Source organism: Manacus vitellinus, unplaced genomic scaffold (genome assembly GCF_001715985.3).
Source record: "Manacus vitellinus isolate BGI_N305 unplaced genomic scaffold, ASM171598v3 scaffold_46_pilon, whole genome shotgun sequence".
Lineage (NCBI taxonomy): Eukaryota > Metazoa > Chordata > Aves > Passeriformes > Pipridae > Manacus > Manacus vitellinus.
The window spans coordinates 5,999,096-6,020,032 of NW_021940578.1; the positions used below are offsets into that span (position 1 = coordinate 5,999,096).

Sequence of the window (20,937 nt, forward strand, 5' to 3'; positions counted from 1 at the left end):
TTCGAGGGAACAGGGATTTAATCCGATGTTTTAAGCCCACTACAATTTGACAATCATCAAATTTCTTTCCTTATGAGTAGGCACAGGGGTGTAGCTCATAAGAAACTACTATCAAGTAAATTTAATAGAAAATCAAATACTTTAATGAAATCAGGGAGCATGAGAGAGTAACAGCTCAGATATACCACTAGAACTGATACTACTGGGCTGCGGGGGTCTGCTAATTGGCTTTAAAACGCTCTGTTCTCCAACAAGCATGCAGATTGACAAACTACTAATTCTTCAGAGTGTCAAAGATCCTGAGTAAAGAATTTTAAACCACTCAAAATGTATATATAGGAAATGTCTTATGAGCTGGTGGCCTGCACACAGCATTGCACAGATAAAAATATACTACTCTCAATGCACAGAGCTAAATACTTTCACATTTATCAGAATTTTCTACACAAGGGTTTGTTTTTCATAGAATTCAAGTTTTGAATTTTCTGTATATATCTTCACCTGTATTAAACAAATGCTTATTTACAATTGTGGATAAAGTGTAAAGGCTAGTAAGGCCATATTTCCATATTGTACTGTAACACTGCAAAATATATATACACATAGAACCTAATATAGGCAACAGGGCTAGAAAAGTCACCCCCCATCTGTACAACACCAGAGTCAGTATGAAAAGACAGCTTTTGTTAGCACCAGAGCCACTCCCAGGGGTTAGGAACTGCCTGGGGGCCTTCCAGTTCCACAGGGCACAGCATTCCAAGGGCTGAGCCACAGGGAAGCGGAAGCCCCAGACGGGACGCTACAGGATGGGAACCACTAAAGAGCAGGACGGGGGACGCTCCAGCACGACAGTCACCGGGACATCTCTCCCGTGGAGCCCCTCACCCCTTGGGTTCAGGAAGGAGCAGGGAGCTCCAGCAGGATGGACCTCAGGGAGCGAGGCGGTTCGAACCCCGGGCTCGGGAGCAGGGGTGCCCTCAGCGGCGGTGCCGGCTGTGCCCGGGGTGCTCGCGCTCGTAGCGGTGCCCGGCGCGCTCGTAGGAGCGGGAGCGCTCGTGCCGGTGGTTCCGGTAGTAGTGGCTCTTCTTCTTGTACTTGCCCGAGTGGTCGGAGCGCTCCCAGGGAGCGCTGCGGGAGCGCGGACGAGCTCCGGCTGCGGGATTTGCGGGGTTTGTGGGTGGAGTATTTGTAGTCTTTGGATTTCTTGTAGCTCCTCACCTTGGAGCCTTTGTAGCCCGAGCTGTGGTTGAACTGGCGCGGGGGGGAGTCGCTGCGGCTCCGGGAGCGGCTGTGGGATTTGGAGCCGCTGGAGGTGGAGTAGCTCTCGCTTTTCCTAGGAAAAAAAGAGGAGAGAAAACACGATTGTCTTAAATTGTGACATCTTCATTCTGCACTCTGTTGTTCTGCACAGCTGTAATTTCCACACACACAACCGCCCACAAAGAGATCTGAACAAGTTCACAGAAAGCAGAAGTTAATCCGAAACTTTATGCCAAAAGCTGTGTCCTAAAACATCTGCTTACTGGAGAAATTTTTAGGAACTTGTATCCCTTTCTCCAGCTTCAGTTATAGTGACACTGCCACCAAAACGCCCCAGCTTGGAGTTCAGTCTGGAGTTTAGTCTGGAGTTTAACTGGCAGTACACACTGCTGTGTCACTTCACAGCCTCTTGGGGACAAACCACTGAAATCCCAGCCTGGGAGGGTGTCCCAGCACAGCCCCCCCGTGCAGCAGCACATACCTGTGCTTAGGGGATGCAGATCTCGAGGCTGATCTGGAGTAACTCTGATCTCTGCTCCCACTCCGACTTCTGCTCTCCCTCCCTTTCTGGACGCTGCAAGAGACAATAAACACTCAGTTATTTTGCTTAAAGTACTCGTGGGAAGAAAGAAGCTGCTTCCTTATGAGGCCTTACCCATTTACTGGGCTATTGGAGCTCGTTCTTTTGGCTCCCTCTGTTTTCCTTTTAGCATTCTTCATTGCCTGGACAGGTAGTGGGGAAGGTTTATTTCCTTTAACCTCCTTTGGAGACTCTGGAAAAACAAGCCTTTGTTACCTATTTTGCAAGTATGGGAAGTACCTGAAAGGACTGAAGGCTCCCCTCGCCCCATCTCACCACCTCTGCAAGGATCAGAACTGCACAGCTGCATTTTCCACACACACAACCACCCACAAACAGATCTGAACAAGTTCACAGAAAGCAGAAGTTAATCCGAAACTTTTTGCCAAATGTTTCACTCAAGGAGCGAACTGGAGGCAGAACAGCAACTTCCTTTTCTTGCCAGTTATTCAGTATCACTTTAAAGGTAAACTGAGGGGAGATGATGGTAAATGTTACCTTCTAGGCAAGACTGGCACCAGACTGGAAACTTTCAACCAAGAAGTGCAGCAAAATATTCCCCACCAGTCACCCCAAAATGTTACTCCTGCCAGAGCTCCTAACACACCTCTGCTTTAATATTGCTTCAGCATAACATGCCAGTTGCTAGTATTTATTGCCAAAACCACATAAAAACAAGCCCCTGCACTATATGAGTTTAAACTAGTCTTAATTTTAGACTAATTTGATTTTAGCTTTTATCTGATTCAAGAAATCACAAAGTTGCAATGCTATTCAAACTCTGCCAGTTGAACAGTAGCTAGAAGCCAGCCTGAAAAAAAAATCCCCAACCAACCCCAAACCACACTTGTAAATGCACCCCGAAGGGGTAAATATACATGAAAGATGAGAAAGTTATTAAAACTGAGTTATCCACTATTTACCATTTTTCGGGGCAGGGGAAAATCCTGATGTGTTATCCAAACTCGGGACTCCCTCAGGTACCAGACCTTTAGCTTGTGCTTTTGCCTCTTCAATAGCTAATTTCTTCTTTTCTATTTTACTTTCCAGATCAGACAAATCCACCTGTGGACACAGGAGCACTGCTGGTGACAACACTCAGTGAACTGAACTTCCTGCTTGCTCGCTCACAGGGACAGCGACTATTCCTTGCTCCCTTCATGTTCCCTTCCCAAAACCAGCCTTGGTTCCAAACAGGACAAGGGTTTGGTTTTTTTTTTTTTAAGTGAGGGCTCCCAACATGCAAAAGAAACAAACCTTTTTCCTTGTGTAGAGCTGCAAAATTTTTAAGCAGATTTCTTGGATTTCTTCCTCCGTCGCTCCGAACAGCAAAAACCAGTGCGGGCGATTGGGAAGGGGGATCTGAAAGGCAGAGACGGAGACACCCTCAGCTTTCTGCTCCTGTGAGGAGGCTTAAAACCCCCTCCCAAATCCATGGAAAACCCTGGCTCACCTCCAGAGTCCTGGCTGCCAGGTAAATGCATGCACAGGCAATGCTTTCTGGCTGGAACCTCACAAAGACATCTGTTCTCAGGCTGTCGTTCATGTAGTTCCTGCAAGACAGGAGAGCAGAACGTTGCAAGGCACTGCAAAGCTCTTTGGGGGTTTTTGTTTTGTTTTGTTGTTTTATTTCTTTTGGTTTTACTTCTACGAGGGCTATTTCTTTCTGCATTCAGTTACTAGACTTCAACATTAGAGTCCTGTAACTCTATAAAGAGAAGCTGAATGATTTTTTTTTTTTTTAACTTGGAAAAAAAGAAAAACTAAAGTAAATCCCTCAAGGGTAGGGATGTGTGACAGGAATTAAGCCTGACTGACTGCTGAAAATTCAGCTGTGAGAAGAGAACCAATTTGAACTTCACTTTTCCTGCTGGATCTCTACTGGCCTGCTCTCATGCAATAGACAAAGTTATTTTCATCAGGACAACATACAATATGGTCTGGAGTACTCAGTTAAAGAATTTTAGGTTCACATGTTTCCCTGCAATAGGGCAGAACCAGATGTCTGGCAAAAGCTGCAGCTCCTTCAGTAGCTGTCCCAGGAAAGTGCAGTCCTCTTCAGCACATGACAACTCCCACTGGGATTTAAGGGGTCCATTTCCTTCAGAAGCAGGATTTTTCCATCCAGAACAGAATTCTTTTTGATGCAAAAATCAGCCATAGAAGAAATCAGGTTGTTTGGGAACGTCAGTTCAGGATAACAGTCAGTATTCAGGCAGATCTCCTCTTTGGCACATGAAATAAGGTTTCCAAATTGTCCCATTTCAGTAAGGTTGCTTAAAATGAATATTCACAGAATGAGAAAACTGTAAAATATTGCACATATTCCAGTCAGTACACTTAAGAATTATCCTGCTAAATCTTAAATACACAAAGTAACTTCCTCTGAATCTCTCAGCTGATGTGCTTTAAGAGATCTAGTTTTTGAGCACTTATATCAAGCAAAATATCAGATGGAGAAAAACTAAAACCAGACACAATAGAAGTCCTCAAAATATTATGTTTTAAAGTAGTAATTAACCGTGTGGGTACCCAGTATACAAGGATTCACTGATCCCCAAGACATCCAAAGCAGAGACCACAGGCCAGACATCTGCAAGCAGTTTACAAGGGCAGACAAAGGAACTTGAATCCCAAGAGTATCCAACTCCCACTTGTCCTACATTCCTGTTTACACAAAGAACAACTGCTACCCCAGAGAAGCAACACTACCCATTCAGCTCATCTTTCTGGGAAAAAAAGAACTTCAAAACCTACTTTTCTTGTCCCACTACAAAGAGAGCACAAACCTTTTGGTCAAAAAAAAAAAAAAAAAAAAAAGAGATAAAGTGGAACTTCAGCTGGAAGTCACACAGCCTTTTTTTTTAATGTGCCAAATTGAAAGACATGCCTGCTCCAGGTTTGGCCTCTGCACATCTTCCCTGTGGGCTCAGAATCAGACACGTGGGGAAATGAATCCTTGTCACAATATTTTAAGAAAAAGGGAAAGCTGTGAAAAATGCACATTTCAAAAACCAACTATACTGGATACCCACCAGTTTGCAGGTACTGGAAGCAACCAACATGAGCACAAGAGATGTGTTATTGTAACATCTGACCCATTTCTCTAGCAGGGTAACTCCCTCCCTCCTCCTCCCCTCCTCCTCCTCCTCCCATTACAAGCAGATAACTGGCAGTGATCAGTCCATACCTCACATTCCAGTACTCCATGCAATGGTACTGGGAAGTCAGGAAGTGTCTCTAAGTGTTACATTTGTCTCCAGGCTTCAAACATGTACTCAAATGTTTTCTGACTAATTTACAAATGCAAACTACTCGTATTTTTTTGTGTTAATCCATCCCTTTAAGACTTAAACCCCACCTTAAATTTGCTTTATCACTTAAAGAACACATCACATTACGAGATAGAACATTAAAACCCTTTCGTAACTTCAACAGTCAGGTTATAAAATATACAAACAGTCAAAAATGCACAATAAAAAAATAAAAGTATAAGCACAAGAAGCAGTTGGCCAGTTACTCTACTATCATGTATATACCACCTGTCTAGAGCCAGCCTTCTCTTTGGAGAGCTTTGGGTTGACTGAAGACGGCAGCTATCCCTGCACCATGGGCAGCAGAGGAGAAGTCTTAGTCACTTACCCTCAGAGGCTACCCTTTGATTAAAAGAGTACAGAAAAGAAAAGTCAAAACTGGTTCTCTACACACAGGTCACAGTACCAGACAGTTCAGTCAGCAGAAATATGGTCTTTGGACTCACTAAAAGGGTTTTTACACCACGCTATTGTTAAAAAGCATTATGGTTTCGAAGCGTTTATTTATTTGTTAAAAGTTTTCAGACCTGTAATTTTACAGAAGCTTCCCACCCCCAAGCAAATATTTATTGTAATGAAAGCAATAAGGCAGAGGACATTTCTTGGCAAACAAGAATCCAGTCTATCCATCTATCCAGTCTTAGAAGCTGACAACTTGCATTATCCACATAGATAATAGAAATGTGTCTGTGCTGAGGTTTTGATACACCTGTAATCGAGCTCAAGGCCTGGGAAAAGCCATTTCCCAGCACTGGAAACAGACTTGAACTACACATGAACAACAAAAAACCAAGGAAACACTAAAACCCACCCCAACATTTTCCCTTCAGCTGAAAAGTGGAAGTAGAGAGGAGGGAAGTGAGAAGTCAGGGTGGAAAGCTACCTTACCATTAAAACAGTGCCTCTGACTTAAGAGGCCGATCAACATTTGGGAAGTAGTTTGGGGCACGCCAAGGACAGTGGATCTGTCTGGTGTGGCCCCAAGCACTCCTGAGCAATGCTGCCCAGTGCCTCAAGTGACATATTTCTGCTACTGCCCCTTCTGGTCTCTTAGAACAAGGAAAATCAACTTACCATGAGGTCTGGACCAGGTGTTGGTTACGTTCACATTCTAATACCTGAAGGTACATAACGATTATCTGGAAGATATGGGTTATTGAGTTATTAACGAGCATCTGGAGAGCCACCAACTCATTTCAGAGGGACATCCAGGAGGCATCTGTCAGCCTCTTTCAAGTCCTACAACACTCCACATGAAGTGTTTGCACCATCCCCAGTGTTTATCCACACAGCTCTGGCCTTCCTAGCTCTCCACGTTCAGAGCCCATCCATCCTCCTCCTCAGCCAGGTGTCTTGTCTTCACCTGGATGCCACCTAAGGATGTTCTCCTACAAACCTCAGGGTTCCTTTTAGCTGCAACTAGGGAGAAAATACTGCTGCCTGCACTGGGCAGTGAGGGAAGTGTGTGCAGAGAACAGATCTAACACACTGGGTGTCACTGGGCTGCTCAGCTCGAAGGGCTTTTCCTTTGAAAGGAAAACGAGGCCAGAGAGAAAAGGACTAAAGGCAAAGTTCACACCAATGAACAAACAAGTGCAGCTGCCCTCCAGGGTGGGTGACTAGAGGGAATTCTGGATGCCAAGCAGGCTCAAAAAGAAGACTTTCAACAGCAGTTTTTGGAGGAAAGAGGAAGATCCCAAGTTCTGCTGGCACAGAAGTTGGAAGTTCTTTTACCACAGTTATAATATTAATGGTAATAAAGCACCATCCTAATACCTGCAGGAGTTGTACCTGTCTAGTATCACCCTAGTCTGATACTTGACACTTCAATACTGAGAACAGTCTCATTTCTAGCCAAGCTCTTCACACCTGAGTGTAACTTTTAGAACACAAAACCCACTAACTAGCTCAGATGGCTTTAATACCTCAGCATGTTTCCACAAGGAGAGATCGTGACAACTCCAGGTCCCCAATTCCTTTTCTGCTCAAGGATCTATGTTACAGTGACATTTTCTAACACCAAAGCTACCTACTCATCCAATTTGACTTCAAGGGATACTGAGCACCTGCATCCACCTCGTCGTCATTCAGCAGTGATACAAGACCAATTAGTAAGAGTCTCTTAAATGAGAAAGAAAACATCAGGATGGTAAGAAACTAATCTTTCTGAATTAACTGAAGTTATCATGTACAATCCATGCAGTCAGGCAGCCTCCTCAAAGCATTACAGCACATGAAACACTGGTTATGAAGTGAACTTAGGCAGAACAAACCTTATGAGGGTGCTTCACATGAACACAAAATCCCAACTCCTTCAACACTCTTCTTTCTGCCTTAATTATTTGATTCTTCAAGTTCACATAGTCTTGATCCAGTATTAGAGGCACAGGTTTTCTGCAAGACAAGGTCACATTCTGGAGATCATCTTAACCTCAGAGAGGGCTCATAGGCAGGCTGTGTTCATGTAAAAATAAGAGGTATCAGTATTTATAACACTAAAAAAAATTACTTAATAAAATGTGTCAACTCCCCTTCACGAGATCTCTTCAAGATGCTCCCAGATTTGTAAATCAGCGAATTATGAAGTTTAATTATTAAAATACAACACAAATACTGAATATTATTGCAGAGTCTCAGCTTACTTTTTCTCCCTCAGGTGTCTGAGGCGATGGAACACATTTATCACATCCCGTATCCGTCTCGGGGCTTCCTCAATTTTGGATGCCAGATGAACACAGGCCATGGACACATGCTGAAATACAAATATATAATGTATTTTATATAACGTATTGTATCATATAACAACAGTTTCAGCTCAGGAACTGATCTCTTCCAACAGCTGAAGGAGGGACAACAAGAGAAAACTGTGCTAAAACAAGGAAATACTAAACATTTGAAAAAAATCATTATTATGTAGCTTTGTAAAATTATGTTGTTCTCTAAGTATAACCTCCAGGCCAGCCACTAACACTGGCCACATCTCAGATGACAACTTGCCAAAAGAGATCAAAGATTAAAAGGTGTATATGGTTCTATGTATATAAATAACACGTTATTTAATGTTCCCTTACCTCCATGGAATGCTTCACAAAAGACTTGGTATAAAAAAAACGCTGGAATAGCACCTGTCCAGTAGCCATAGCCACCTAAAAAAAAAAACCAAACAAACAGATAACCACAACAGGCATGAACAAAACCAGCAGTTCCAATGAGAAATTTCTACAGATTTGGGACCCAGAAGTCTGGGAGTAAATTCAGTGGTATCTAAGGAAAACTAGAACTGCTACTTAAGTACTTAAGTTATCAAGACCATAAATACTCTAAGCCAAATTCATACATTAAATTGCAAATTTTAGAAACTATGAAAATATGCTCCAAGTTAATTGAATAAATAGTGATTTAAAGGGGGAAAAAAGCCCCAAAACTCAATAAAACTGAAAGTTATGAGGATATACCGGAAAAACTTTGATTTTGGGGCGTGGAAAGAGAAATGGAAACTAATAACATTATGATTTGCATATATTTGAGTAGCTGAGGCCTGGCAGCTGGGAAACGCCTGGAAAGTTTTAACGCTCAGAGAGCAACGAGGCCGTTTGGGCCCGAAGTTCTCCAGGGGAACAAAAGCCTCTCGAGGTCACGACTCAAATCCGTCTTTGCACAATCCCCGATCACAGCAGAGGCGGCGGGGGCGGCGCAGGAAAGGCGCTGACATCACCCGCTTCCTGCGCTCCGCGGCCGGGCCAGGCCGGGCAAGGCCCCGAGCGACCCCCGAGCGGTCCCTGAGCGACCCCCGAGCGGTCCCCGCCACCCCGGCCTGGAACCGGGTCCCCGCGGCCTCCCCGGCCTGGAACCGGGACAGCGGGCCAGGGACAAAGGAAAGCCCAGCCGGGCCAAGCCCGCTCCCAGAGCCTCCCCACCCGCGGCCCAGCCCCACCTGCGGCAGCCGCAGCAGAATCCCGGCCGCCTGGATGAGCTCGCAGCCGTGACGCGCAGCTCGGTCTCGGTGTCCGGGTCCAGGCCGCTGCTCATGGACGGCGTGAAGCGCAGCGTGTGCTCGGGCAGGAGGCAGTTCTCCAGCGTGATCAGCACGCCCGAGTACAGCCGGTCGCCGATGCGCACCGCGCCGGAGCCCGGCGCCGGGGTGGGAACCGCACCGGCGGCCTGAGGACCCGGGGGCCGCCGCTGCCGCCGCCTCCCGCACCGCCCGCCGTCGCCGCCGCCATTTTGTGCCGCCGCCTCGCTGGCTCCGCGCTCCTTCTCCTTCTGCTTCCACCCGCGTCCGCCCGCCGCTGATTGGCGAAGAGCGGCGCGGTGCCGCCCGCTGATTGGCGGAGAGGTCGTGACGTCAGACGCCGCCCGGGGCCGCGCGCAGCGCGGTGACGCAGCTCTCGGGAATCCGAGCAGGGCGGGGGCAGGGGGGGCGGCGCCCTCAGAGCCGGGGCGGGCCCCGTCGCTGTCTGCGCACAGCGGTTACCGGAAAGATGTGTTTATTCAGTCAAAATGTTAAGTCAATTAAGTTAAATGTTAGAACAGACTGTATGTGCCCGTGTGTCCTTAGCGTGGCGGCTGCCGCGGTTCGTGTGCACGAGAGTCGATGTCCCGCCCCCGCCCTTTCGCCCCCCTTCCCAGGCTGGGTTTTCCCCGTGCAGCGCCAGAACTCACCACGCACACAAAAAACCCCAAAACATACTAATTTTCCCAGCAATAGTTGCCACAACCCCCCTCTTTTATTAAGTTCTTCTGTGACCTTGTGTCCTTAACACAGCAGCCGCTGGGTTCCATGTGCGAGGGTCGCCAGGGCTGGATTTTCCACATGGAGAGCCAGAACTCACCAAATTATTTCCCCATGTTATTTCCCCACAGCAGTTACCAAACAAAAAGGCCTTGATTAAGTCCTTAAAAGAACAGACTATGTGTGTCCTTGTGTCCTCAACACACAGGGTCCACGTGCGAGGGTCGATGTCCTCTGTGCCTCCGGGCTGGGTTTTCCCCTGTGCAGCGCCAGAATTCAACACACATATTGTTTTTTCCATTAGCCAGTTACCAAAAAAAAAACCCCTATATTAAGTCCTTAAAAGAGCAGACTGTATGTGTCCTTGTGTCCTTAACACACTGGCTACTGAGGTCCACATGTTGGGGTCAACACACTCCCCCACCCCAGCTGGGTTTTCACTGTGCAGCGCCAGAATTCACCACATAAATGAGTTTTTTTCCAAAGTTACCGAAAAAATATCTTTATTAAGTTATTAAGAGAACAGGCTATGTGTGTTCTTGCATGGCCTGACTGCTAACATTGAACTGTACTTTTAATTTAACAGGTTTCAGTGACAACAACACAGGAAAATGCCACCAAGGTGAAGCTTCACACCCAGACCCACCTCATCCTGCTGGAACCATCCTTACGAGGATATTGTCCCATATTTTCCATCTTAGCAGCAGTCACAGAGCAGGTTTACTTTGCAATTCAATCCCTGTTTATAACACATATATACAGACTCTTTGATATCAGTAGTGGTGACGCACAATCCGTGAAAATATCCCTTCTGGTTCTTTTCCATCTCCCAGGGCAGCCAGGAATCCTTCTTGTCTCCTCCTCTGGGCTAAAGCAGCCAAGGACTTGAAGGTCTTTGGCTCATAAATAGCCAGATCAGCGAGCACTTTCCTATTCAGCTCCACCTGGGACTAAATGCAAGAAAATTTGCTGGTTAAGTCCTGTAATTTTTAGGATCAACAGTGCAATGCTTAATCACACTTTATTAAATATAATAAACACTTTATTGTTTATATAAACACTCTTCATTAAATTTCATTAAACATTCTTAGTGCTTAATACCTGAGGTCTTAAGGCAAATTACCTTTTTTCTACCCTGTATAATTTTGGAATTGTTAAAGACCGTCACACATGACTACTTGGCCATGGATATCTCATTAAGCCACTGTGTAAAACCTGTTTCCTAAGTTTTTCTGGTAGAAATCAAGAGCTGAAGAAGAATCTCTTATTTTGCTCCAGGCCATGTGTTCCAGGTTAACCCATGGCATTTGTTTCAGCTCAAACAAATTAAAAACAGTATCAACAAATGAAAACCGATTAAAACTAAAATTAAAACCAACAGTCTCAACACATTAAAAGCTGTATCGACAAATTAAAACCAATTCCCAGAATGTTTAAAAACATGGACAATGGCACCAGCTCTCTGCACTGTCCATGCTCAGCAAAGCACAAAGTCAGTGAAGAGAATACAGATTTCTTAGGGTGTTTTTTTTTTCCAATCGAAGCTTTGTATTTTTAAACTTCTTCTAAATTTCTTCAAGTAAAAGGAAAGCAAGTTGTCACTTAATGCCCACAAGAGCAACAGTGTAAGAGCATTTTACAAGTCTCATTCTTAAGGTGCTCAGTAAGAGTTTTGGGGACAGAACAAGGTGTAGAGCCACAATGTTCACCAGGATAAAAGGGGATGATGCATGTAAGGAAGAGAAACAGGTTTAGGGCAGAACTTAATTCCTGAAGTGAATGAAACTGCTTTCACAAGCAGAAGGCCTTTCATCACTAGAATTAGTAAGTAATTATTCTCCAAGCCCCATCCCTACCTTAACCAGGTTGCTTATGAAGACTGGGTACTTCAAACCGTGTTCAAGGGAAGCTGCTCCAATCCTTGTGATCCAGAGCTGAAAGGGTAAAAATGAACATCTTGAGTGATAAAATACTTTAAAAGTAATCCTTTTGCCACACTGGTCTGCTCACACTAAATACAACATTTTCATAGCATCACAGAATATCCTGAGCTGGAAGGGACACACAAAGATCATCCAGTCCAACTCCTGGCCCTCCACAGACACCCCAGCAATCCCACCCTGTCACTCAGTGTTGTCACACTCCTGGAGCTCTGGCAGCTTTGGTGCTGTGCCCACTGCCCTGGGGAGCCTGGTCAGTGCCCAACCACCCTCTGGGGGAAGAACCTTTTCCTGATACCCAATCTAACCCTCCCCTGACACAGCTCCAGCCGTTTCCTTAGGTCCTGCCACCGGTCACCAGAGACCCACAGCCTCCTCAGTGCATCACACACCCCTATGAACTTCTGAACGAGCCATTCCAACCCACACAGGGACTGAGAATCCTTACTTTGAACACATATATTTCACTGCCTGGTTTTGGGGGAACCCCCCCAGTAAGGAAGACGGCAGTTTTACTTCTGCCTTTCTCCCCTTTTCAATTTTACACCCAACGTGCTGCTCTTTACCGCTCTCAGGACTCTCTTCTTCTCTGCCCTGGCCTTGGTGGACTTCACGAACGCCCTGCGAACGCTCCTCACTGCCAGCTTGTAGCAGCGGTTCTTCCTCCCACGAAAATGCTGGAACAAAAGCAGGATGTTCCCGTTATGTTTAAGGCTGTCAAACCCTCCAGTAACACCAATATAAGCTCACTGGCATTTCACAGCTCTCCACAGCAAGGATCGCTGAACACTTCACTTCAGCTGGCGTGTAAGGAAAGTATTCTTTCCTTGGTTTATAGCATGGGAAATGTAAGGTTGAAAAGTTGGAGCGGGCTAGAAAATGTTGGTCCAGCATGGAGCCAAAACCAGACCTTACTTTGGGCTGTGGTTCCAGGAAGCAATCACAAAATCATTGCCAGTGCTTTCACCCAACCCTAAACTCACACATTCATTCTCCTTCCTGAGCTGCCCCTTTGTTGTGTTCGTGCGACGAGGAGCCTCAGATATATACAGAAAGTATAACAAAAGGAGTTTACTGGAGGTACCACTGACACCCACCTAAAGTGATGCAGGAGGAAGCAGGCAGAAATAACTACCACTGGTAAGGGGGGCAGCTTAGGTGCTACAAAACCAAGACACTCCCACTTCCTTCAACATTTTCTACCTCAATATTACAGCAAGATGTACTACACCTCCCAGGATGCCCTTGAGAAAGGTTCAGTAGCCTGAACTTTAGCTGAAGTCACATTGTGCAGCAGCCTCTTTCCCCTTTCAAAAAGCAGCTCCTTTGCCCAGTTAAAAAAAAAAAAAAATCAACAAAAAAAGCCACAATCAACACCGGCCTGCAGCACGATGGATTTGCAGACTGATCTTGTCACAGCGCTTTTATTTCTTCCTCCTTCTCAGGATTCTTGCTGGGCAGGGACCCCCGGGGGGCTCGGGGAGGGGGAGCACAGGGCGGCGTGGCCGGGCTGGGAGGGCGGCTCAGGGCCCGCACTCACCCGCGCGTACTTGAGCACCTCCTGCTTCCTCCAGAAGCGGTCGGTGAGGCGGCTGCGGATCCACCGCGCCGCGCTCAGCACCACCATGGCTGCGACGGAGCCTTCCGGGGCGGGCTCGGTGCCGGCCCTGCCCCTCAGCCGGCCCTGCCCCTCAGCCCTCACCGGCCCCGAGCCTTCCCCGGCCCTGCCCCTCAGCCGGCCCCGAGCCTTCCCCGGCCCTGCCCCTCAGCCGGCCCCGAGCCTTCCCCGGCCCTGCCCTCGGTCCCTCTGCCGATCGCTCCCTGCTCCTTCCGCCGCTGCTCCCCGCTGCCCTTTCCCGGTCCTTCTTCCGGCCCTTTCTCCGGTCCTTCCCGGCCTTTCCCCGATCCTTCTCCAATGCTTATCCCAGTCCTTTCTCGGGTCCATCCCGGCTCTTCTCCCGGACCTTCTCTCGGTCCTTTCCCTGACCCTTCCCCGGTCCTTCCCCCGGCTTTTCCCCCTGCCCTTCCTCTGATCCTTGTCCCGATCCTTTCCTCCGTGTTTCTCCCGGTCCTTCTCCCGATCCTTTTCCCAGCCCTTTTCCCGGTCCTTCCCCGGCCTTTCCGCCCCCCCGGCTCCCGGCCCCGCTCCCCGCGCCTTGCCTTGTCCGCTCTCACAGAATCCCAGGATCACTGAGGCTGGAAAAGCCCTCCCAGCCCTGGATCCCCCTGTGCCCGATGCCCACCTTGTCCCCCAGCCCAGAGCTCTGAGTGCCATGTCCAGTCCTTCCTTGGACACCTCCAGGAGTGGGGACTCCAAACCTCCCTGGGCAGCCCCTGCCAAGGCCTGACCACCCTTTCCATGATGAAATTCTCCCTGTTGTCTAATTTAAACCTCCCCTGGCGCAGTTTAAGACTCTGTCCTCTCATCTCTGTGCTTCTGGGCTTTGTAACTCCAACAAGTGCCCAAACCAGCAACGCTAAAGCACCGTGCAAGGATTTGGTGTTCTTTGCAGTGACTGGGACGATTCCAACCTGGGTAGAACCGTCCCGTGTGTAAGAGATTGCGAGACATAAAATAAAAATTTATGAGCTGTAGCAAACCACAAGATGGTGCTGCCAGAAAATTATTCCTTTGGAGCAGCAGTCCTTGGCGTCGGAGAACTAATGAATTTGTCTGATCCTCTTCAATCAGTTCCAGCATTTCGAAGCAATGATGCTCCTGGTAGGAATTGCTCCATCATCCAGATATCTTTCCCATTTCTGGGCAGGTGCTTATTAAGGAAGTGGAAATTTCACAGAATTAGAGGCTTGGGCAATCTCTCTTACTATCACTGGGATTTGTTTAACACTATCAGAAGAATCTTCAGAATCTGCATGTGTTGAATTTTTTTTCTCCAAAGGAAAATAAATTTACAGACCTCCCACAGGTTAAAATGTGTTTTCATTACAGCAAAAGAACTTTGGAAAGTTTCACTGGATTTAGCAGAGCTTTTTAGAATTTATGGCATTTTTATGACTAGTTAAGGAGCTTTGTGCTGTACTACCCCACTGTGCCCTCACCAGATGGTAAAACCAGCTGTAGGATTTTGAGTTGCCCAGCACCAAGCTCATCTTTCCATGGTTTAAGCCTAACCTCAATTGTTCTTCCTATAGTTTTGTGTTGGGTTCTTTGTGTGACTTGTCCTTTTTCCTCTTAGAAGGCATAAATCAAGCTTGAAAAAAATATTACATCTTTAAATCAGCAGCTTTTAGATGGCAGAGTAAATACTGGGACTCTTTCACTGCCTCCGTGCCACTAGTCACATTTATTACACCCAACACCATCTGGTTTCCTGCACAGATTCAGGCTTTATTAACACTGTCTCTCAGCACTGAAGGCAGGCTGGATTCAGCAGTTATTTCCCTCTGGATGTCTGGACAGACCTGTGAAGAAATTTCACATTTTGCAGCTTGAGTGGCCTGCAACCTCCCCTGGGAGCCATGTGAAGGAACATGATGAAAATGGACTTTTCGTGCCCTGATGTCTGTTTTAAAGGTTGTTTTTCTCTGTGTTTTTCAATCTTTCTCTCTTATTACCATGGCTGTATCTAAAAGGCTACATAAACATGCAGATGCCACTGTAATTCTTAAATAAAAGTGATCATATGAGGCAGATTAAATAATTGATAATTGCTGTGCCTTCACTACGAGAATATCAATATGTTCTGCAATCAGTAACAGTGATGACTGCAGGGGACAGATGATTTCTGAGGTATACAGTGATTGTTATCAATTTCTCTGAGATTTTTTTAATCTGAAGAGGAATTTTAGAAAATGAATCAGAGGCAGAACAATTGAGGTTGGAGAGGGACCATCTTTCCCTGGGGATGGATGGTTCGAGTGTGGCTCTTGGGTGCTGAGTGCTCAATCACATCCCTGGTGAGACAGATGTGAAGGATTGGCCAGCACAGAGAGCAGCTTCTGAGCCTGTTCTGTAAACAAAGCAGTGTTGCAAAGCTGAGAGCTGGCTCAGAAGGGACGACACTGCCTGGGTTTGAGTGTCTGTGAGCACAGACAGCTGAGAGCAGTGACACCACACACCGCTCCCATCCCCGCTTCCAGGTCTGCACCCCGTGGGCAAGGACTCCAGAGAGGGGAGAAACAGCTCCTGCTCTTTATCTTCACTGGTCACCTCGTTTGGGTGAGGCTTGAGCAGGAATATTTACATGGTTACAGGGTGAAGAGCATGGAAAGATGGTTTGAAGACTAGGAAGGGTCTGTCGGTGCCTAAGCCTGATATTCCTAAGAACCAGCAGTGCTCAAAGGTGGAGGAGGAGGACACTAAAGCCAGTCACCTTCTGGAACTGAGCAGCTGAGACAGCAACTGTTTGGGACCTCTTGGGATCATAACCCTGGGAAGAACAACAGCAAATTCAGTAGAACTCTGGATTCTAAACCAAGGTAATAACTACTGCCAAACTTCCAGCAGCCAGATTTACTTGGATCTGAGGTTGGGACACTGCTGGGAAACCACCTCAAGAAAACAACCTGTACTGGCGAGGTCCTGAGGAAGCAGGGGGCAAAGAAAAGAAGGAAGGAAAGACACCTTTCCTTCCTTGCTTCATAATGATCTCTGATTAAGGGTCCTTGTCCACGTGTGGAAGAGGCAGAAAAAGCCTTTGCAAATTGCTTCCGAAAGCAAAGAAACCATTTTGGATAAGAGCGTGGGCTGACTGATCTCCTTGAAGAATGTCTGCCCAGGACACCGAGGACTTTGGAGCAGAAAACCTCTCAGAAAAGTCTCAGATGATCCCTGGCCTCCCACCCTATGACATGGATGACCAGCTCCTGCCCAGGGAGCAACGCAATCCCTGGTGCTGCCTGGCGTGGACCCTGGCCATAGGCACCATGAACTCCTTGGTCTTTCTCATTAATTTGCTCCTGATGTTCGTTATTTTCACCGTTGTGCTGCTCCCCACCATCGTGGTGGTTTATTTTGGCTTCCAGTGCCACTCCCAGGTAAGAAAGCCTCGCTCCCTCTGGCTGCTCCCAGCCACTTTAGGGCCACCCCTGAGGGTTTATTTGAGCAGTGGCTGTAAAGGTAAGGTGAGACACCCCAAGCTTTGGCTTTGTTTTCATAAGGGGTGTGTGCCTGGACAGATTTTTTTCCTAAGGGGGGTATGTGTAGAATCTGGGCTGACAAGAACAGGTACTGTGGGAAATGGCAGCTTGATTGGGCAATAAAGTTGTGTCCCCATGGAAACACCAAGCAGCAGTGCCAGGTGAGGTGAACACACTCCCCAGCTTGATTTTGATTAAAATGCTGTTTGCATTTTAATGTCACAACATTTCTCTCTTGTCTGTGACTGAGAGCTGCCAACCTGAACTCCTCTGCAACTCACAGTCCTGCCTGGGCTCTGGAAGGCTTTGCTGCTTTCTGTTTAAGTAAGATAGAATTAATAAAGTCTGGCAGAATATTTAATCCCCTTCTTATGCCAGTCTAACGTTCAGATGTGTTCCTAAATATGCTGTGCACCCAAAATGAGCCCCCTCTGCTCATAAAGGCTCTGGCTGCATGTGTGATTCTTCCAGTTGTTTGCTGTGCTCTGGATTGCATTATTTCCTTACAAATTTCTTCTTGGTATATTCCTATAAATATTTTTAGGATCACTTGATGAAACATGGAGGTGAAAAAGCAGTTCTCCTGCTTCCCTTGCAGGCATTAACTGTTAGACCAGCTCAATATGACTGTTTTATAAGTCAGAATTTATTGGCTTCAAATTGGACTGAAAATGGGAAAAAAAGGAAAAAGATGAGAACTGGCTCCCAGAACTGCCCCTTCCAGCTTCCCTCACCTTGGAAAACCTCAAGTTCTCCTTTGCAGGCACAGCCAAAGGCTTTCAGGAGATGCAAAAGGTTTTTGAGTGCAGCCAAACAGACAGAAGTGAAAGCCCCTGTGTTGCTGGAAGCCACAAGGAGTCTTTTAACACAGACTTTTCTTTAATACAATCGTAGCAAGGGATTGTGGCAATTGGCTTCACAAGAGCAGTCCTTTTGTCTTTGGGCCTTTCAATGCCTTCCTGGTAGCCAGAGGCTGATTTCTGCACTGCAGGTCCATTAGATGGATTTATTGTTGGTTTTTTGCAGTATGATGGGTTGTGTTTCTTTTACTGCTGAAAGGACAGGGAAAAAGGAAAGAAGTCTGGGGATGTGGGGGCTGCCTGCAGCCTTTGTTAATGCACAACAACTGAGTGCTCAGCTCAGCTCTGCTGCTGCCAGCACGAAAGGAGGGCTTTAAATACCACTCAGTGAGGCCCAGTTGGTCTTTGCTTTGAAGCAAATGGAGTGAATGGTCTTTCCTGGCAGGTTTTTCAGTGCCAAGAGATGCTCAGAGGCAGAAATGAGTCCAGTGTGTACAGAGGACAAGGGTCTGCTCCAGGGCAGGGGTCTGGAGGGTCTCCAGCCAGCAAGCAGCTATGGAATGACCAAGCTCTGTCTGCAGGATCTCACATCTTGCTGTGTTTTTATTTACTCTGTTGTAATTTCCACACACATGGATGTAGCACCAGGAGGCCTTTTGCTGCCCATCAAATGCTATTTGATGATTTAATAAAGATTAGTGTTTCCTGCTTCAGGATCAGTGTGCAGTGTCCTTGTCCCACAGCGATGCTGGAATAATTACAATCTTGATTAAGATGTGATGTCATCACCTAGTGCAGCCTGAAGTGTGCTGAGCTCAGCTCAGAGGGAGGGAAGAGGTATTTTTTGTGTGAAAGCACCAGGAATTCAAGGGTTCCCACCCACCACCAGACCTGTGAGAAGCTGCAGATGTGGTGCTTAGGGGTGGATCTGGCAGTGAGTTAATGGTTGGACTGGATGATCTTGGAGGTGTTTTCCACTCTCAGTGGCTCTGTGGCTCTGGCAGTGTGGATTACTGGTTGGACTGGATGATCTTGGAGGTGTTTTCCCCTCTCAGTGGCTCTGTGGCTCTGGCAGTGTGGATTACTGGTTGGACTGGATGATCTTGGAGGTGTTTTCCCCTCTCAGTGGCTCTGTGGCTCTGGCAGTGTGGATTACTGGTTGGACTGGATGATCTTGGAGGTGTTTTCCCCTCTCAGTGGCTCTGTGTTTCTAAGCTCTGTCTCACTCTCCCCCCAGGTCCTGCACTCATCTGCCCGCTACTGCAAGAGCATCCTGGATGACAACAGCTCTTCTGCCCTCATCATCCTGGGCTTTGTCATCATGTCCCCTCTCATCGTGGTGGCCATGGCCATCTACTGCAGCCTGGCCCGGCGCCTGCGGCTCTTCATGTGCTTCCAGCCCTACAGCCTGGCCGTGTACAAGGGGGGCAGGTGGTGCCGCTACGAGGGGGGAGGTCCCTGTGGCTGTGCCAGGGGCTGGAACACTCAGGTCAAGGCCTGGGTGTGAGTTGGCAGCGCCAGCACCGTCCTCTCCCCGCCCCGTCCCTCCTCGTCCCCTCGCGGTCCCTCCCCGGGATTCTGCGGAGGTCCCGCGGACCATGAGCTGATGCTCAGCCGGGTCAGCCGGGGCTCCCTCGGGATTCCAGCGGTGTCTGAAGTGGTAGCACAGATCCCCTGTCACACGGCATTGCCAAAAACTGCACGGTGCGGGCGAGAGGCAGGGGAGGGCAGGGCAGCTCCGTCCCGTCGCATCCCCGCGGTCTCTGTAGCGGTGTTAGTGGGGTCTGTGTGCTGCTCGTCACTGCAGGCTGTGTGTTCCCGCTGGATGCTGTTCCCCTGCCTCCCCAGTATAACCATCTTCAGTGTTCTGTGGAAATAAAGGAGATTCCAAATGCCCCGAGGGAGTTTCTCTCTGTTCTGTCTCAAGCCACGCTGTACCTGTTGTTCCACACCACAAGCACTGTAAGGCAAAAGGTAATTTTTCTTTTCCTTCTGAGGATTGGTTTTTCCAGTCTCCTTGCCCTGCATGGCCCTGGTACCACGCTGAGAAACAACCAGGTGTGGCTACAGGTGCAAGTGAATTGGAGAGGAAAAAAAAAAGGAGAAAAATACCTGTCAGCTTCTGGCAGGGCTGAGCTAAAACAAGGAAGTTCTGTTCCATGGAAAGGGGATATCATGCTACAGGATAACAAGGTTTTGCCTGAGGGCAATGTCTGCTCACTGGGTACAGATATTTGATATGAGCTGCTGTTCCTTTTGCTCACCTGTTCAATCCAACTGCTTTTACCAGGAAAGGATTCTTCAGCCTGGCCGTGCTGCAAGCATTGCAGTGAACCATCCCCACTGCTGTCCCTGCAAAGAAGCTCAGAGTTATTTGCTACAGGCTTCCCAATAAAGCCAAAATCGATTTAATTTGGTATTTTATTTTACAGAAAAATTTAATAACAAAGGGGAAATGAATCTACCTGAAATCTCAGTAGCAGAACACACGGCTCAGGCTGTACCTCAGGGTGTCCTGGCACGGGCAGAGCCCACAACAAAGCATTCCCAGCAGTGCTGTAGCTCTGAGCTGAAATTTAGGTTTGATCCTAAATTTCCTGTAGAGAGCACAGAGCCACCCTCAATATCCTCAGCCTTGGATCAAGTGCTGAGGGCAGCTGTGTCAGCCTGCTGTGTGCAGGGCTGATGTGCCAGGCAGGGACTGTGCCCACAGATGTGGTGATGCCTCCTCTGCACTCCCACAGGCAGGGCTTTGTCCTGAGAGCTCCCAAACCAGCCCAGAGCACAGCTCTGCTCAGCAAAGTGCTGCAGGAGGACAGAAATGTGTTTTAACTGTTTTTTTTTTAAAGTCCAAACTATGTATGGATTTAGTTTCCCTGTGACATCTCCACACTCAAAGCCATGGCACTAACCTGGTACTGATGGACCTCAGAAGACAGTAAAATGCATTTCCATCCAGCCTTTGGTCAGGTCCATGTTTATTTGTACTTTCCTGCTCCTCCCTCATGAGTGAACAGTGAGGTGAAGGCATTAGGAAGACACCATTCTCAGTGGTTATCAGCCCTCTGGTGCCTCCAGTCGTTGGAGTTCTCAGCTGGGGGCAGTGCAAATACAAACCATCTGTCAAGCTGAACTGAAATCAGGAATATCATCTTTTAGAGCCAAGGACAACATGGAATTTATTGGAAGGATGCTGCACTCCTCCTCTGAG

General features: G+C 47.4%; 3 protein-coding genes across 3 annotated transcripts; 1 reads left to right on the top strand and 2 right to left on the bottom strand.

The window, feature by feature from the left end:
- Window positions 1–120: 120 nt before the first annotated feature.
- CCNL2 (cyclin L2) lies at window positions 121–7,420 on the bottom strand. Its single transcript, XM_029962413.1, is given in 8 exon segments — window positions 121–1,139; window positions 1,141–1,333; window positions 1,742–1,834; window positions 1,916–2,033; window positions 2,764–2,905; window positions 3,098–3,202; window positions 3,294–3,393; window positions 6,229–7,420. Coding segments are annotated over 8 exon segments (1,014 nt in total). The 5' UTR covers window positions 6,330–7,420; the 3' UTR covers window positions 121–977.
- A 3,022-nt stretch (window positions 7,421–10,442) lies between these two features.
- Window positions 10,443–13,497, bottom strand: MRPL20 (mitochondrial ribosomal protein L20). Its single transcript, XM_008925613.2, has 4 exons — window positions 13,367–13,497; window positions 12,393–12,503; window positions 11,743–11,820; window positions 10,443–10,836 (listed from the first exon to the last, which is right to left on the bottom strand). The coding sequence occupies exons 1-4, from the start codon at window positions 13,451–13,453 to the stop codon at window positions 10,660–10,662; spliced, it is 453 nt and encodes a 150-aa protein (XP_008923861.1). The 5' UTR covers window positions 13,454–13,497; the 3' UTR covers window positions 10,443–10,659.
- Window positions 13,498–15,770: 2,273 nt separating this feature from the next.
- On the top strand, window positions 15,771–19,411 carry TMEM88B (transmembrane protein 88B). Its single transcript, XM_008925614.2, has 2 exons — window positions 15,771–16,824; window positions 18,964–19,411. Exons 1-2 carry the CDS (start codon window positions 16,555–16,557, stop codon window positions 19,231–19,233), a joined length of 540 nt encoding a protein of 179 aa, XP_008923862.1. The 5' UTR covers window positions 15,771–16,554; the 3' UTR covers window positions 19,234–19,411.
- Window positions 19,412–20,937: the final 1,526 nt, after the last annotated feature.